We start from the raw sequence: 17484 nt of genomic DNA, 5'->3' as shown, positions 1-17484 counted from the left end.
CCGGGGGTGTCACGATTCAGTCCCGGGGTGTCACGGTGCAGACCCGGGGGTGTCACGGTGCAATCCCGGGGTGTCACGGTGCAATCCCGGGGTGTCACGGGGCAGACCCGGGGTGTCACGGTGCAATCCTGGGGTGTCACGGTGCAATCCCGGGGTGTCACGGGGCAGACCCGGGGGTGTCACGGGGCAGACCCGGGGTGTCACGATTCAGTCCCGGGGTGTCACGGTGCAATCCCGGGGTGTCACGGTGCAGACCCGGGGGTGTCACGGTGCAGAGCCGGGGTGTCACGGTGCAGACCCGGGGGTGTCACGGTGCAATCCCGGGGTGTCACGGTGCAATCCCGGGGGTGTCACCGTGCAATCCTGGGGTGTCACGGTGCAGACCCGGGGTGTCACCGTGCAGACCCGGGGGTGCAAAGTCTCCGTTTTGGGGTAAAATCGCAGCGGGCGTCTCGGTCCTCCCGCGCGCCAGGGGGCGCCCTCGCGCGCCGCCTCGCGCTTCCCGCCTCCCGCCCGCCCCCGTCACGCGGGCCAATGGGCGCGAGCGCCGCCGTTAGCGGGCGGGAGGCGGCTGAGGGGAGCCGGGAGGCGCCGGGCCGGGCAGGCCGCGGCCTCCGCTCCTCCCTCCTCTCTTCCCTCTTCTCTTCCCTCCTCTCACGCCTCCCACCCGGAGCCCCGTTGTGCCCGCGGTGAGGAGATGGAAGCTGCGGGCCCGGGGCAGAGCGGAGCCGCGAGGGAGCTGAGGTGAGCGGCGGGGGCGGCTCGGTCTGGGGCGCGCGGCTTTCCGGGGCGGCAGCACAGGGGCTCGGGCGTTGCGTAATGAGCTGAGAATTAGCCACACTGGTGTGTCTGCTGATCAACAGCGAGTTGCGCTAATCGGCGGTGTTTCGTAGTCTTAGGAAACAGAGAAGAAAAGCTGATTTTCTGATCTGAAAGCGGCGGTACTGGAGCCGCTTGAGGGAGGCTTATTGGGTATTGTTTGGACTTTCCAGAGACCTACTTACGTTTAATGAGGGCAAGATCCGCTGCGCTTGCTATTAGCCTACCTAGTGCCTCAAATGTGTCGATTTTTTTGCGAGGAGGAACTTGCATGCGTCCCTTGGCTTCTGCTTTTACGTTCTTCTGATATTGTGTGTTTACGTTGTGTCTTCTGTGGAGATAATGTGTGGTGTCTTGCCCTGGGCTTGATTCATTGGCGAAATCTACTTGAGGAGTAGTTGAGTAGCTGTCGATAATACGAAAATAAAAATTAAAAAAAAAACCCCAGTGAACGCTAACATTTGCTTAGAGATCTTAAAAGTCACCTTAGTGCAGTATAACCCTAAAAACTTCTCTGCTATCGAATCCTTTCTGGAAACAGTGACATTAAATAACGCCTTCATTAGTTTATATTTAGGAATATGTTTGCAGAAGGCATACTTGAGGCTGTACTCTAGTGGTACTGAAAGCTTCTAGAATAATTGGAGCAGTATCCTCCTCCCTTTGCTGAGGGCTGTCATTGTGGTGTGAGATGAAAATTGGTGTCACTCTGGTCTCCCCTCTGTACTTCTACACCCTTGAAGGAGTCGGGAGCATCATTAGACACTTGGGACTGCATAATGCTGTAGGTTATTTGCTTTGCAGATGTATGCACATTCCTCACTGTTAAGTTTTTGCTGCAGACATAGTCATAGCCTACAATGGAACTGAATTATTAAGATGATCTGGACATTTTTGCAAGTATTTTTTTCTTTTGGTGTAAATTCTATCTCTGTAGGCTTTTCTTTGTTCTTATCTGTAGTGTGGATGCTGGGAACTTTGAGGAATTTAGTTTTTTCAGTAGTGACCAATGACTTCAATGTTATTTTAGTTTTGCTTAATCAGGTAATTGTAGTACAAAATTAGTAACTGGAGAGAGTTCCCAAGTGATATATCTCTGATACATACATACCTTTTTTACCCCCCCTGGAAATTTGTTCTAGAATAGCTTTTGCCTGACTTCATTGTAGTCCTACGAAGAGAAACTCTTGATGAGAGAAATTATGGATCATTGAATTAGTCTGTTGTGCAGGGTCACTTTTTAGCTCCTGGTGTGTCACCTTTGAGCAGGCAGTTGATTGGGAGATAAAAATATGGCCCTAATAATGGGATTCACTATTTAACAATCTGTGTTTATAGAGTCCTTTTAGCACCCTAAGATGGATGGAAAATTAACAGCTTATTGTTTTTTAACTCTGCCTGATGTGTAACAAGACTGATGGTAAAGTGAATCCCTTTTTAGAAGCTCTGATAATGAAGAAACAATGCACAAGTCCTGTGGCACATGGATGTTTCTGCCAGTGCTGAGAGGAGCAGCAGCTTTGCTTGGTTTGGGTCAGAACTGTGTATCTGCATGGTTGGGAGCTGGAGATTGTATCTCTGCTAGCTACAGATGGAGGCACGTGATTGATTCAAATCAGCAATAAATTCTTATAAATCTTGAGCTTATAGAATTAATCACATTAAATCTATTATGAAGAAACAATTCACCGTGTGAGGAAGGATGGGATTGCAGCTTTTGTAACACCTCCCCGGTGCGGTGGTCATGCTACAGGTTTTTTTCAGTGTTGCTGTGTCAGCGGTTGCCCTTTTGCATTAGGAGCCATGCGGAACCGCTCCCGAAGACCCTTGGCCACCTGTCACTTTTGTGCTTAGGATTTTAACGGGCTAGTCCTTCAGAGTGTAGCGATTCTTTTGAGCAAATGGCATCCCTGAATAGTGAAGATGTGTGTCAGGACCCGGCAGCCCTGTCCCTGCACGATTTGGAAAGCCTGCAGCCCCTGCGCAGCCGGTCTGCCAGTGTCAGCAGCACCGGCTCCAGCGGCCGCGTCCAGCTCCGCCAGCGCGTCGCGCAGCTCATGGCGCGCGTGGAGGACATCAGCTCGGATGACGAGATCCATGAAGAAGTGTCTCGCACTCTAGATGAAGCTTTTCTTATCTGGGGGAAAAAGCTGAAGGATAAGTGGCAAGAACTCAGGTTTTGTTCCCTCTAGTTGGCTGTTTCTGTGTTTGGTGTTTGTTTTTATTTAATGCTAGTTAATAAACAGATTTCTGATTGATGAGAAGTGACAGAAAATCTTTCTTTTCTGTAGAGAGAAATTCTGTGGGGAAATTAGATGCTGTCAGGAGTGGTTGCCTGTTCACGTTTCAGTTTCAGCATTGGTTTTATGTGATTTTTGTTTATTTGTAGACTGCACTTAGTTACCTGGAATGTAGGCACAGCTTCTCCACCTCCTGATGTCACTAGTTTACTCCAGCTCGATTCAGAGAGCCCAACTGTTGATATGTATGTTATAGGGTAAGTATATTTTAAAGAACTTACTTTGTCAGTTAGTTGCAAAACTGCTAAGTGCCAACAGCTCACTGTACAATCACTGTCTAGAGATGGTTTAATGTTATTGTTAACTGAAGGTGAAGACTAGAGTTAGTTACTTGCAACAGAGATGATTTATAGCAAGAGAATCTTCTTTCTGCTGTTGTTTTGTGACAAAATACAGAATGTCTTTTTTCTAAACACACAAAAAATTGGCTGCTGTTTATTGGCACATAGAGGCATATTCATTTGGATATGAAAGTTACCAGAATTCAGCATGTTTTAAAGTTAGTGCAAGCTTATTGGGCATGATCTGCCGTCGCGTTTTCCAAACTTTCTTGAAATTTTTGAAGACCTTTTGGTCAAGTTATTTGTCATAACATATCTTGAGTCTAGCATTGTCTTAAACTCTGTCTCCAGGAGTGCATAAACTCCTGTAACTTTGCTTTGCTCAGTGTTAGCTGGGCTAGACCTGTGGGTGGGTTAAACTGCTTGTGAGAAAATGAACAGCAGCAAGAATTGTGGCTTGTACTGAGAGGTGTTAGGGTAGTGGGGTCTGTGTTCTGAAGAGGTTATAGGGATTCTGTCAAAACCAAGTGATACAGTGTGAGTAATCTTGATGTGTTCAGCTTACAGGAGGTGAACTCAAGAATCACAAATTTTCTGTCTGATTTGGCATTCGATGATCCATGGAGCATTTTTTTCATGAGTGTATTGTCTCCTTTGGGATTTGTCAAGGTAATTTTTTACATCTCTTTCACTATAAGTATCCCAGGCTATGGCAGTGATTTCCATTAAGATTGTTAAGATTTATTTTTTCCAACTTGGTTGCAGGTGAAAATAAATTATGTATATATAAACTAGGATTTTAGTGAGTATATATATTTTTCTGAGGACTTTTTTTTTATTGAAGACCTAGACCATTGTATAATAGCTTAAACGAGAAGAATTTTGGTAGTATTTGAGGCATAAGATCAGGTAAATTATTAGCTATTTTAATAATGCAAACAATAAACACAGAAGAATGTTCTGAATTTCTCTAATAAAGAGATATGATAAGCCTTTTGAATGTTGCATTGGTTTTCTGAAGCATTGTTTCAGGGTGATTTTGCTGAGATGATTGTATTATCTGCATCCTAATCAGACTCAGTAGGTGTGCCATTCTTTTAACTGTAATTAAACCAAACAAAAGACCCATAGGGAATTATGGAAAGGAGAAAAAACATCGTTCATTCTAACCTAAGTCATTGCTGATAAACATGCAAAATCTGGCTGTGGGCTGGCATTCAGGCCTTGTAGACAGGCATTTAAAAAGAATGGCATGCGTGGTTGATTTTGAATTCTAATTTATAAATGTGGCACTTTGGTCACAGTAATGAATGGCTGCTGCCACCTAATGGTTTACAGCAGGACTTGATTAGCTCTAATAATAAAAAGGGACTGTCAGGCCAGGTCAGAATCAAAACAGAGAGCTTATGCTAGGACTTAGCTGAGAAGTTGGCTGAGGAGGGGCTGTTGTTAGGGAGTAACAGCCCTTCTTTGCTGACCTGTGACAAGGTTGGGTGTAGAGGGGACAGGATCTGTTTTCATAGTGTTTGGTTGGTTGGGGTCAGTCAATTAGTTCACCATAAATGTCCCCTCTGTGAAAGACCTTTGCTTGATTTGTCACTAATATTGGTAGGACTACTGCTAGCTCCAGCAGAGGGGGATTTACTGAGATTTCATATGGATCTTGAGAAATGTCTGGGAACTGACCCACAGCAGAATGAAGTGTGGCAAATAATAAAGGAATTAAACGATATTGGTATTTCATGGGCATAAATATTGAAAGGAGAATACTGGTTACGTAGATCGGACACAAATACTTATGAATCACCTAGTAATTAAATCAGTAGACTGCTTACTATTTTCTTGGGTTCAAAAACAATTAAAACATTAACATATATATTGAAATAATTGTGTTAATGTGGAGGGAGAGGAAGGCATTCTGAGATGAGTTTGTGTACTTATGCAGCAGTTGTGTAGTCAGTGTTATTCTTAATATCAGGTTTTATTCTAATGTCTTTATCTAAGTTAATTTAACATCAAATTGAACTACAATTAATCTCTTTCAATGTCTGTATTCTAAATTGAAACATTAAAATAAACACAATGAATTTTGTTTCTCATGCCAGAAGCATTGTAAAGTTCTAAATTTTTAATGAAGAACATCTTTCTTAGACTATTTCCAGACACACACCCAAAAAAACCCCCTCAAACCACAAAAATCCACCAGTATCTTCAAGCTTAACCAGCATCTTATGTGCTCCCTTGAGTGTCTTTGTTCTGGGAGTGTTCAGTAAATCAGTTCTATGGGCATTGCAGGCAAGAGTTCCAGCTGTTTGCAGCTCATTGCTTTTGCAAACACCTGAGAGTAACTGCTGTGCTTTTTAGGTATTTCCATGGCATTTAGAATGATCAGTTGTATGCCAAAGAATGTTTCAGTTTGAAAAACTGACTCCTGTTGAAGGACTTGTAGGTGTGCACTGTCAAGATTATAGGTAAAAAATCACAGATTTGGTTCTTCACAAACAGGATGTTCAAAGGTAGAAACCAGAGGTGGTGAGGCAGAAGGAAGGTCCTTTAAAGATGTTTGGGTAAATACACGTTTTGAAGTAAAATTTAGATTTGTCGTGTGGTGTTACAACTATTGTTAATGACTTGAGAGATTCACCACAATGCTTCATAAGCAGGTCACCACCAATGTATTCTGCAGCCCTGAACTGCCTCTGCCTTTACCATGGCTCAGCGCTGAAGCCAGGCTTGGCAAGGGAATGGCATTACTTCTGGTGTCCTTCACTTAACAAGAGCAAGGAATTCTGAATCCCATCCTGGAAATGACTGTTCCCTTTCTTGTGTCTGTTCCAGCTCTCCTCGGTTCGCATGCAGGGCTTGCTGCTGCTGGTCTTTGTGAGGCACGTGCACCTCCCCTTCCTGCGGGACGTTCACACTCACTACACACGCACAGGCCTCTATGGATACTGGGTGAGGAAGTTTCTGAGACTCCACTGCTGTGGTTACTCACACTGGTGGTGGTGTGTGCCCCTGGATGGTTTTGTGGTGGGAAACAGTATACCTGGTTTACTTAAAAATTAATAAACTGCCAAGCAGTGAGATTCAATTGTTTGAACCTTGTATGCAAGTGTGCAGCACAGACCATAGTTTTACCAGCTTATTACCTTATGTGCAACCTAAGTTGGAAGAAATAGTATTCATTTACATCTAAATGGCAAGATTTAAAAATGTATAGAATATATATAGAATACATAGAGTATATGTTAATAGTTACCTTTTCAGATATTGATTATGGGTTCAGAGAATGTTGTTAATCTTCCATGCCAGGGGAACAAAGGAGGAGTCACTGTTCGCATGTCCGTCTATGGTCATACAGTTTGTTTCATGAACTGCCACTTGCCAGCTCACATAGAGAACACCGAGCAGCGACTGGATGACTTTGAGAAGATTCTGGAAATGCAGTTTGAAGGAGAAGATATTCCAAGTACCTTGGATCATGAGTGAGTTGTTCAGACCCTATTCTGTCTGCATTGTTTTTATCTATTACATAGTAAACTCAAGTACTGAAGAGTTTTGGTTTTAGAGTTTTCAAGTTTGGGGTATTCATCCCTGAACAAGATTGAAAGGAGGGATTTTCAAAGAGAAGTTAATTTACTTTAAAAGATGGCTTTGCTATTCTTTAAAACACTGCTGGTAATAAACCCCAGTGCTTTGTAGTAACTTTCTTTCCTAATAACAACAGAACAACCATTATGTCCCCCTGCTTTCTCAAGGCACTGAACTCGAGCTCTGAGTTAGTGGATTAACATAACTAACTGGTGATTAGGTCATGAATTTTGTGAAATATTTTACCTACTATTAAAATGTAATTGTAAATCTGTCTCTAATGAGATGTAAGTCATTAGGAGACACTGGAGGAGTTAATACTCAGGCAGCAATGAGCAAGCAGCCAGAGTATAAGGGACTTAATTTATTATTTCAATTTTGTTTAGCAGCAGGTTATCCCTCTGTAAGCTTGTCTATAACTACTAAATGTTTGCATTTAAACTGTTCAGATTAAGTCATATAAGTGATTAGAGCACCTAATTAGTGTAATGGCTTATATGGTATTGAATTCTTCCCTCGTTTTAATGGATTCCTATAAATCTTCCTTGGGTTTTTGCTTTTCTTAAAGTGTTCTCTTCTGGTTTGGAGACCTGAACTTCCGGATAGCAGACTATGGCATCCACTTCGTCCGAGAATCAATAAACAACAAGCGCTACAATTTGCTGTGGGAAAAGGACCAGGTATTCTGCCTTAATCTGGGGGATTTGTTTTTAATGCATTCAAACACATCAGGGTAGGAATCATTGCTTCTTGACTTTCTAATTTCTGGTAAAGAACACAAATTCAGAGCAGTCGTGAGGTGGAACAGATCTAGCTGTTTGCTCTCTCTCTGCTGAGTCATAAGCTCCAATTAATTGCAGACTTTTTTCTGCTTTTGTTTAGTTTCTTACTCTTACAGTGCTTGTGTTTGCCTAAAGCTTTCTTTGAATTTCACAGCTTATGAATTGTTCCACATCTTAATTTCTCCTCCTTTTTTCTTCTCCCAATAATTATTTTTTAAGAGAAGCTTATTTTTGAGTAGTACAGCTATGAAACTTTGAAACAGATGGTGTCAAGAGTTCTGACAATAACAAGGAGGCACTTCTGAGTATACCTTTCCAGACGTGTTGCACTGACTGATATGTTGAATTCTTGGATGATGCTTTCTTATCTCCTTTCTTACCTCTTTAAAAGGTGCTTTCTATTTCTGCAGTTAAATATGGCAAAAAAGAAGGAGCCATTTCTTCAGGACTTCATAGAGGGTCCTCTACAGTTTAAACCCACCTACAAGTTTGACCGTCATTCAGAAGTATATGATACAAGGTAAAAGCATAGTAAGATTAATTTAGACACAGAGTAGTAGAGTGCATGTGGTACTTGACCAAATCTCACGTTAGGAAGCAAACCTGCATTTCCTGAAGGTACTGGTTAACTGTGGCTGTTGAGCTACTCTGTTAGGCTCAATCAGTGTTCAGATTTAATAAATGAATATTTCTGGCTGAAGAAGCCCAAGTCTGCTGATACCATAAGAGAAGTAGTGAAACAACCCAGCTTTCTTTTTGGAAAGACTAAATTAGCAGAATAAGCCAGTGCTTTTTTTACTCCACATGTTTTTTTCTGTTCTTTAGTACTAAAAGTGCCCATTGGTTCCTAGCATGAGAAAAAGGAAAAAAGTAATTGCAGTTTTTTAATTTCCTTCTCTATGTAAGCATTCAGTTTCATACTGCTGGTTATTTGAAAATAAATGTAAGTGTGTCTTTATAAATTATTGTAAGTTGAAAGTGAAGCAGCTTAAGTTTGCTAAATTTTTCTGTCACTGAAGTTTGTTGTTAAGTCTTCTGTTTCAACAGAGGGATAAATTCCTGTCCAAACAGGGGTTTTGTACTGATCTTTTTCTTTACTTCCAGAGAGCGGAAGTCCCTGTTTTGGTTTAAGTAAGAAGAGAACTTTCTGGATTTCATAGATTTGTAAATATTTCAGAATCAAAACAATGCTCCTTCCTGAGCTTTTGGTTTGATTTTTGTGAAATATTTGAAAATCAGATGACAGCTGATTTTCTTAGGGATTTTATGAACCTGTCTGAAAGCTGTACTGTTATCTACTCTGCTGTTGCACTTGGTATTGGAAATTTATTCATTTGGATCCAAAGACATTTTGCTCCCCAACTGAATGTGAAGACATACAATAACTAAAACCAGTTAAAAAAATACCATAATCCAAACCTTGGCATTCTAAGAATAAGTCATAGCTGAATAGTCTGTATTGGCTCATTTAAAGAACAAGAAGTACGCTTGTGCATGCTGTGCCCTGTGCTGAAGCTGCAGAGGTGTTTCAGTTGGATGCTGGTTGATCAGTAGACCGCAAGGCACACAGCCTAGAACAGTGTGCTTTAGATGAAGCACGACGTACTTAATTATCTGTGATACTTTTTCAATATGGATTTTGAGGCTTTTTTCCCCCACCTAATATGCTGTTTTCTGTAAAATATCAAGTCTATTAAGTTAAGCTGTTCTCTTGGCATTTTCCTGCACAGCAGAGCAGATGCTCAGCAGCTCATAAAGATTTCTGTCGGTTTATGCAATTCCTGGAGGAAGCGGGATCCAGCCCCTCCGTCATTTAAAATCTTCACACCCTATTATTAATGGGAAGTCAGACTTGTACATGGGGAGGGGTAAAACAAAAGTATGTCAAATATTGATTAAATAGGCTTTCCAGTTTATGATTATTTTAATTTTAAGAGTTTTTAAACTGACAGTTTTCCTTACACATCCTGCTCATTCACTTTTATAATTCAATCTAGTCCATTCTAATTCCTCTTCCATGGGGTATGATCTTTTCTCCATTTCAGTTTATAGTGATACAGAGAGTTGCTATTAAGCCTTCCTCCCACCACAGGGAGAGCAACGAAAGGCTCTTGTGTTCTGTTGTTACTGATACAATATAAAAGGAAACTGAATTATGATGACAGTTTGATGTATGGCACAGCTGCAGGTTGCAGATGCAACTTTCTTGATGATGGAATTTTTAAGCCCTTTTTTTATGAGACACCAATAGCTTACAGACTAGAAAAGTTAGAGGAACTTTTAAGTAAAGCATTGCTGTGTCACCTGTGATTTGTATAAACTACCTAAGTTTGTCCATTATTTGTTGTTAAAACAAACTTGTTCTCAAATGTTTTGAATAACTCCAGACATCACTCACAGTCTTCCTGTCTCTTCCTTAGCTTTATGCCCCTTTGCTCAGAATAGTTCTACATTTGAAGCTTGGGGCAGTTGCTGTGCTATCTCAGTGCTTTTGTATGTTTTTAAGGAGTGCTCTAGGAGAAAGTATCATGTCCCATACAAAGCTGACTAACGTATTGAAATGTCCTTCTCCTCTTCATTTTACTTCTCTCAGAAATATGTGGTAAATGGAGTTGAGTTCAAATGAAGGAAACCTTGGTTTTAAAGCATATTGAACAGAGCAGTAAAATGAATTGTATGTGATTGCCTTCTTTTATTAATATGTATCTGACAGTCATTTAACTTAGAGTAGATTTTGCACAGTATTCTTAGCTTTTGGCACCTGTTTTTATTCTCATTTCACTTTTACACTTTTTCAGTGAGAAGAAAAGAAAGCCAGCGTGGACTGATAGAATTCTTTGGAGAGTGAAAAATCTCAGTCATCGTGCACCTAAAGAAGGCGAAATCACTGAAGAACAGACAATTTCTGTTACTTTGAATAACTATATCAGTCACATGAGCTATGGCATCAGCGACCACAAACCTGTGACAGGAACTTTTATGCTTGAGGTGCTTTCCCAGTTATTAAGAAAGAGTTTAAGTCTTGCCTTACAGAAGCTGATATTATAAACTTTTTGAGTCATAATCTCTGTTTTGTTCTGATTATAGTGAAGGCAGCAAATTGCTTTCAGGTTGAGTCCCATAGCAGGTGTGGCAGAGAATAACTTGAAAAGACTAACTGAAAAGATTACAGACTCCACTGACTTTCCATTCCATTCCTCTGTCTAGATGAAGCCTCTTGTATCAGAACCTTTGGTCACACTGAACCCTGAGGGTGTGTGGAGCGCGGAACGTGATGTTCTGATCAACTATTCTGCAGTGCCTGACTTCCCAAGCAGTGCTTGGGACTGGATTGGACTCTTCAAGGTAGCATTACAGCACCATGGCTCTTTATTCCCAGTAAAAGATGTTGAGTATGACTGGAGGAGGTAGCTAATACTTTTCTGTCACAGGACATTGTGACTCTTGACAGTCCAAAGTGTGCTGAAATAGTCATGTATCCTTGGTTGCCATTAGTTTCTGTGAGCCCACAGTTTAGCTGCATTGCATGCAAGTTCTTCCACACCCTTTAAATCCTCTGCTAATCAAATGTGGTGTTTAAGTAAAATGGTACAGAAGCTGGGAAAAGGAAGTGTCCTCCCCTAATGACTGCACTTCAGAAGAGTTATACAGCAAGGAATGAATAAAAATAAAAGTCAGTGGAAGGGTGAGAGAACAGCACTCATACCCTCTCAGAAACAAGATTTGTGTATGCCCCCCAAATATTTTGATCCTAAAAGTGAAGCATTTTAATTACTTCAGTGAAGCTGTAAATATCTGTCACAACCTTCGGTTTTCCGTGTTGTATGGCTTTTGTTTCCTTCAGAAGGCTGATGGTTTGCATCTTTCTTTGCAGGTAACTTTCAGGCATGTGAATGACTATGTTACTTATGCTTGGGTAGAAGATGATGAAATTTCTTCTAACGAAAACAGTAAACAGGTAAGCCAATTGTATTTATTTCTAATGTAGCTTTCTACAGAGTAGCATTCAAGGTCTGTTTGTTCCATATCCCTTTCCTTTTACAGGTTCTGTATCCTCTTTCCCAGTTAAAGCTAATCACAGAATCACACAGAATCACAGAATCTTAGGGGTTGGAAGGGACCTGGAAAGATCATCCAGTCCAACCCCCCTGCCAGGCAGGATCACCCAGAGCACATCACACAGGAGCGTGTCCAGGCGGGTTTGAATGTCTCCAACCAAGGAGACTCCACAACCTCTCTGGGCAGCCTCTCCCAGGGCTCTGTCACTCTCACAGTAAATAAGTTTTTTCTGAAGTTTACGTGGAACCTCCTGTGTTCCAGTTTGCACCCATCACCCGTTGTCCTGTCACTGGACATCACTGAACAAAGCCTGGCTCTTCCTCCTGACACTTGCCCTTAACATATTTATAAGCATTGATGAAGTTGCCCCTCAGTCTCCTCCAGGCTAAAGAGACCCAGCTGCCCCAGCCTTTCCTCATCAGGGAGATGTTCCACTCCCTTCATGATCTTTGTGGCTCTGTGCTGGACTCTTTCAAGCAGTTCCCTGTCCTTCTTGAACTGAGGGGCCCAGAAATGGACACAGTATTCCAGATGTGGCCTCACCCCTAACCTAATGGGGAATTCCCTCACCTGATGGGGAGTGATATTATTGTTTAAAAATCCCTCTTCCTAACTTTTATTAATTTTTGGGTAGTCTAGCACACCTCAGGTGTGATGATACTGCTTAGGGGAACTGATGAAAAAGCAATTTATTCCTGTAGTGACTTTTCATTTTATGGAAAACTACTATCATTTTATCTTTTGGTCTGTTTCTGCTGGTGCAATAAGTAACTGGCCATTTTGTCATCTGATTGTCCGAGTTACTCAAATATCCTAAGTATTTATTGTGTCAGTTTTGTTACAGTTGTAAGTACCTAATGTTACTCACACAACTAGTTCCAGACGTGGTGCAGGATATTCACCTTCCCTCCCTGACTTAGTTTCCAGATAATTTCATGAGTTATTTCTGTTCTCATCTTTTTAACTTGTGTTTAAAGACTTGCTTATAAATAGTAAATACCATTTTTATGGTATCCTAATGGCATAGGCTGTTTTTTTGTGAGCTTCTTTCTGGGAATTGCCCACTGCCTGTTCTTTTTCTTGTTAACAGGTTTACATGAGTGCTGCAGAAATACCTGATAATGGAGGAGAATTTTTGCTTTGTTATTATAGCAATAATTTGCAGTCAGTAGTTGGTGTCAGCCAGCCTTTTCAGGTAATATATTTGGAAGCTTTGATTAATATTGCTGTGATTTTTATTTCTTTTGCTTTCTTGTGCATCTGAACATAGGTGTGTGCTGCTCTGTTGATCCTGGGGGAGGTGGCAGCAGAAGTAATTGCAAAAAGGATATGTGCTGGCTAATGTCTGATAAAAGAATTTGCTGATATGCTAAAATACACTGAGCAACACGAAGCAAGACGCGTTTCTCTCAGCCATCAGTTTTGGAACTTCAGGCTCTGTCAGTTAGGTCCCCTATTTCTGTAAAGATGAGAATTGAATTCAAGTGCTGCCAAGTTTCTGACAGATTGTAAGAGAAAAAATTGTGATCTGTTCTATGGTAGATCTGCACAGAAGTGGAAAGTGGATTTTTACTAGATATATTTTTTTAATTTTATAATTGTGTTAATGCATCACTTCTGATGTCAGTTTCTAACAAGTATGTAAGACATCTTTATATAACTGTGTATTGGTAGTATAGAGCAACGCAATTTTTCCAAATGTGTTAATTTGTTTTTTAACTACTGTCTTTCTTCTAGATTCAGCCCAACAGAACATTAATAGGAAAGGATGTGACACAGGAAGAGAGCAGTGGAGGCAGGAACCTGACAGTCGAACCACGTAACGAGTTCTGAAGGCAGAAAGGACATTTACTGGTCCTAATTCAGGAGTCATATGATTCTTTATGTCTTAGTGATTATAAGCTTTTACTCTTAGAAGACAGAGTAAGTGCAAGTAAGACAGGTAGGATTGTTCAGAAACTTTGTAAGCTTATAGAAGATAATTTATTGTGGAAACAGATATTTTATTGTTATGGGGAGAGTAACTCTCTTGCACTGGATGAGAACTGTTAAAATAGCATGTGTTAGTAGTATGTTTCAAGGTGATAGGCATTTCTAACCCAATTATTTTACCTAAGTTGCCATCTATAATAGATTTTAGGCTTGCTCCTTTTTTTGTAAAGGATATTTTATTTACCATATTTACTATGCTGTAGATACTTAGGAGCTGATTTCCAAAGTTTGAGTTTAAATGAAGTTATTAAAAAATTATTTATTAGATACAGCTTGTTAGCTTGTTTTAAAATTTTTGTTTGACTTTCAGATGTAAACTAGTTACCTTCTGGGAAACACACATGGCAACAGGTCACATGAAAAAAATCTTTCATGGAATCATTTTGGTTGGAAAAGACCTTTAAGATCATCAAATCCAACCATGCTTTTTGGTAGTAGATCCCTTTTCTTCATGCCTTACTGATAACTGTAAGATTTTCCATCTTGATTTTTCCAGATTGATACACATTTATCAAAACACATTTTTCCTGATTTTTTAAAAATTTATTCTTCTTTTATAAAACAATTTAGCAATTTCCCTATTGTGTTTCTTCCTTGATTTTTTTTTTTTTTTAAAGTAAAACCCCCATATTTTTATACTAGTCCCTGGCTCAGTGTTAACCAGGATCCCACAATTTCTGAAAGAAATGCCTTAGCATAAGTGAACAAACCATGGCAAAAAGCTTATGATCATGGTAGTAACCCCAGTTGTTTTCTGTTGTCATTCTGAATTTAGAAATCTAAAGCCAAATTTAAGTGCTGCCCTGATACTATCCTGCCACATAATTGCTACATTTAATGCTGGGATTATGTGAATTATAAATGGGAAAATTCAATGGAACAGAATTCTTTCTTACGGCATAACCTGTGCTGCCAAAATTGTAAATCTCTTTCATTTATAGCAATCAGTCTGGAAAATTTCTATTTTTCTAGAGGTGCTTAAACCTTAATTTATCCTGTGCACTTAATGGTGAAGATGGAATAAGAAACATTGTGTACCTTTGGAAACCTGAAAGGTAGTTAGCTTCTTGATGAGGAAATGGAGATGATTTGAAAGGATTGTAAGAGGCAACAACATTCCACAGAATCTCAGACTGCAGTGCCAGAAAACAGCACTTGTGAGTCTCTCATGTTCTAGATAGACACCTTCGAGCTACCTACTGTGGATGGTAAGTAGAGTTAGTTACTAATCACTGTCATGTTGGTTATGGATGGAAAAGAGAAAATCTGGTTCAGGTGAAAGAGCAGAACAAAGGATGTTGGTGTGTTTATGCTGGAATATTGCTTCAGAACTGAACTGATTTTTTTCTTACTGTTTTTCTCAAAGCCTTAGTTTTTTCAGGATTCTTTTGAGACAGAAAGTTAACACCTTGGTATAACATTTGTTCTGCAGTTACTTGCTTATATCATCCACTGTATAAAATCTGGGGTCCAGGTGTCTTTGTATACTGCAGAAACTATAACCTAGATTAGCTAGTCAGGTAGCTGCAGTGGGGGGGTGTTTAAGAACACCCAGCCCAGTAAGTATTAGTTGTATCTCAACTTAATGCTTGGTGTTGGGAACTGTTTCCAGTTGTAAGTAGTGAGGGCAGGTTCAGAGGATACTGTGTTCATTGCATGGATTAAAACTGCCTTGAGGTTTACAGTTTGTACATTCCTGTTACACTTTGGAACAATATTTGAAACACTTTCACATTTGTACCAGTCTTAAAGAATTTGTTTTGCACTGAATCTTTCAGATCTGTGACTTTCCATGGCAATTAGGGCATCAGACCAATCCCTGTGGAATTGCAGAGATTTTGCAGTTCTTGAGTTGTACTCTTTTTCTTACTTGACTCGTGTAACTGTATGACTGCACTCCACACATAGAGAATCTTTGGAGAGCTCAAAGAACAGTGGTCTTGGAATGTGAGACTACAGCTGGCCTTTTATTGTGGACCAAGACCCAGTGTCTTCTATCTGGGTGCATCTGCTGTTCCTAAGCAGCTCCGAGGGGGAGCCAAACAGCCACTGTCCATGGGCAAGAAACTCAAGATCCGTAACGTTGTCCCGAGCTGATAATCCTCGCAGGCACTGGACGTACAAGCTGCATTTTGTAAACTAATCCTTTGAACCACAGGACTGCACTGAAAATGCCCACAGCAGCTCTGACTGAATCTCCTTGTGTGTTGTTAGGATGCAGCACAGAACTGTATATTTCTTTCTTGAGTATTATGCACACAGTAGCACTTTTGTTTACTACTGTTACCTGTGGTAGCTTTTCAGATTATTCTATGACCTGTAATGATGCAATTTCTGATGAAATTTATCTTTCTTAAAGCACCTTCAGTGGGTTGTTATAATCACTGGAAATGTTTTTATACTCGTGTTTTCTTTTCATGTACCACTAAAATAAATCCTGGCAGTGAAGTGTTCTACATGGCCTCTATTATAAATCTGAGTGAACACTGTTTTCTGTGTGGAAGATTAATTTGGGCATGGTTACCTTTGTCCAAGAAACTTTGATCATATTTAATGTGCAGATACGACAGTATTTTAGAATGGAAATAAGTTAGTAATAATATTTGCAGCAGGGCTTTGGGCTGCAAAAGAAGGGCTGGGACAAATACTGGTTTTCTTTTGGACAGAGCAGATTCTTCTATATCCTTTTTGCATTGAAATTAACCCCATATTAAATTGACTTCTGTTGTGGGTTTTCTGTGTGTCCCCCACTCCACTGAAGAGGTTTTGATAATTTCCTTGTAAAAATGCTAAAGCCACCTAGATTGCTTCCTTAATTTTTAAGAACAGGTTCTTCTAAATACATTTTTCCTCAGTGAATTTTTCACAATATGATTTGAGATGCCTTTTTCTGTCTTTGTGAAAGATCTGCTACATCATAATTCTTATTTTTACTTTTGTATGTTTTAATATCAATTTGCTATCAAATAATTTCCATCGAAGGGTAACTTTGAAATTCCCTGCTGTTAGAGAACCTACTATAAATAGGAAAAATGTCTACCAAGGAATGTTTTCCAGGATAGCCTTATTTAACTTCCCTGTATTTCTGATTCCTAGCTAACCTCAGGATGTGCAGTGTATCATTGCACACAGATAGTACAGCTCTGTGTAAACAGGAAATATTTCTAAGACATCTTGCGTGTTTGTTGGGCCCTAAAAATATGTTCCGATAAAGACTATTGTTTCTACTACCACTGCTTCCTTCTCTGCTCTTGGACACTTCAGTGACACTCAGATGAACTTGTCTTAATTAATGTACTGCGGTGGAAAGGCCAGTTGAACAAAGCTTGAATTAGTTTTTCCTTGAGAGAGGAAACGAGACCTTTTTTGAGAGCTCTGCATGACAAAGAGGAGTATTTCCGATGGCCCTTTCTCTCCTGGGATGTAGGGACTATTTGAAAGTGATTGAAACAAAACAGTATCAGAACTACAGAACGTTAGGGGTTGGAAAGGACCTTGAAAGATCATCTGGTCCAATCCCCGATTTCTCTTGTAATAGCAAGATGCAGAGATCACAGAAAGTTCCTCGTACTCATCACTGCTTGAATACCAAGCAGTGGTTTAGCTCCAGCATTAAGCAGACAATATCCTACTTTCCTTATACCTCTTCTTTCTTTATAC

The 17484-nt window shown here is 40.3% G+C and overlaps 1 protein-coding gene across 1 annotated transcript; it reads left to right on the top strand.

Moving 5' to 3' along the window:
* The first annotated feature begins 562 nt into the window (after nt 1–562).
* On the top strand, nt 563–16280 carry INPP5K (inositol polyphosphate-5-phosphatase K). The gene is given in 13 exon segments (XM_051635930.1): nt 563–744; nt 3209–3316; nt 3961–4069; nt 6239–6355; nt 6713–6885; nt 7560–7671; nt 8184–8293; nt 10572–10761; nt 10981–11118; nt 11648–11731; nt 12923–13027; nt 13570–13618; nt 13621–16280. Coding segments are annotated over 13 exon segments (1377 nt in total). The 5' UTR covers nt 563–697; the 3' UTR covers nt 13656–16280.
* The last annotated feature ends 1204 nt before the right edge of the window (nt 16281–17484 follow it).

The sequence above is a fragment of the Apus apus genome, chromosome 18, assembly GCF_020740795.1.
Source record: "Apus apus isolate bApuApu2 chromosome 18, bApuApu2.pri.cur, whole genome shotgun sequence".
Classification (NCBI taxonomy): Eukaryota; Metazoa; Chordata; class Aves; order Apodiformes; family Apodidae; genus Apus; species Apus apus.
Note: the sequence above shows the minus strand (reverse complement) of the source record. Positions and strands in the feature narration are given on the sequence as shown.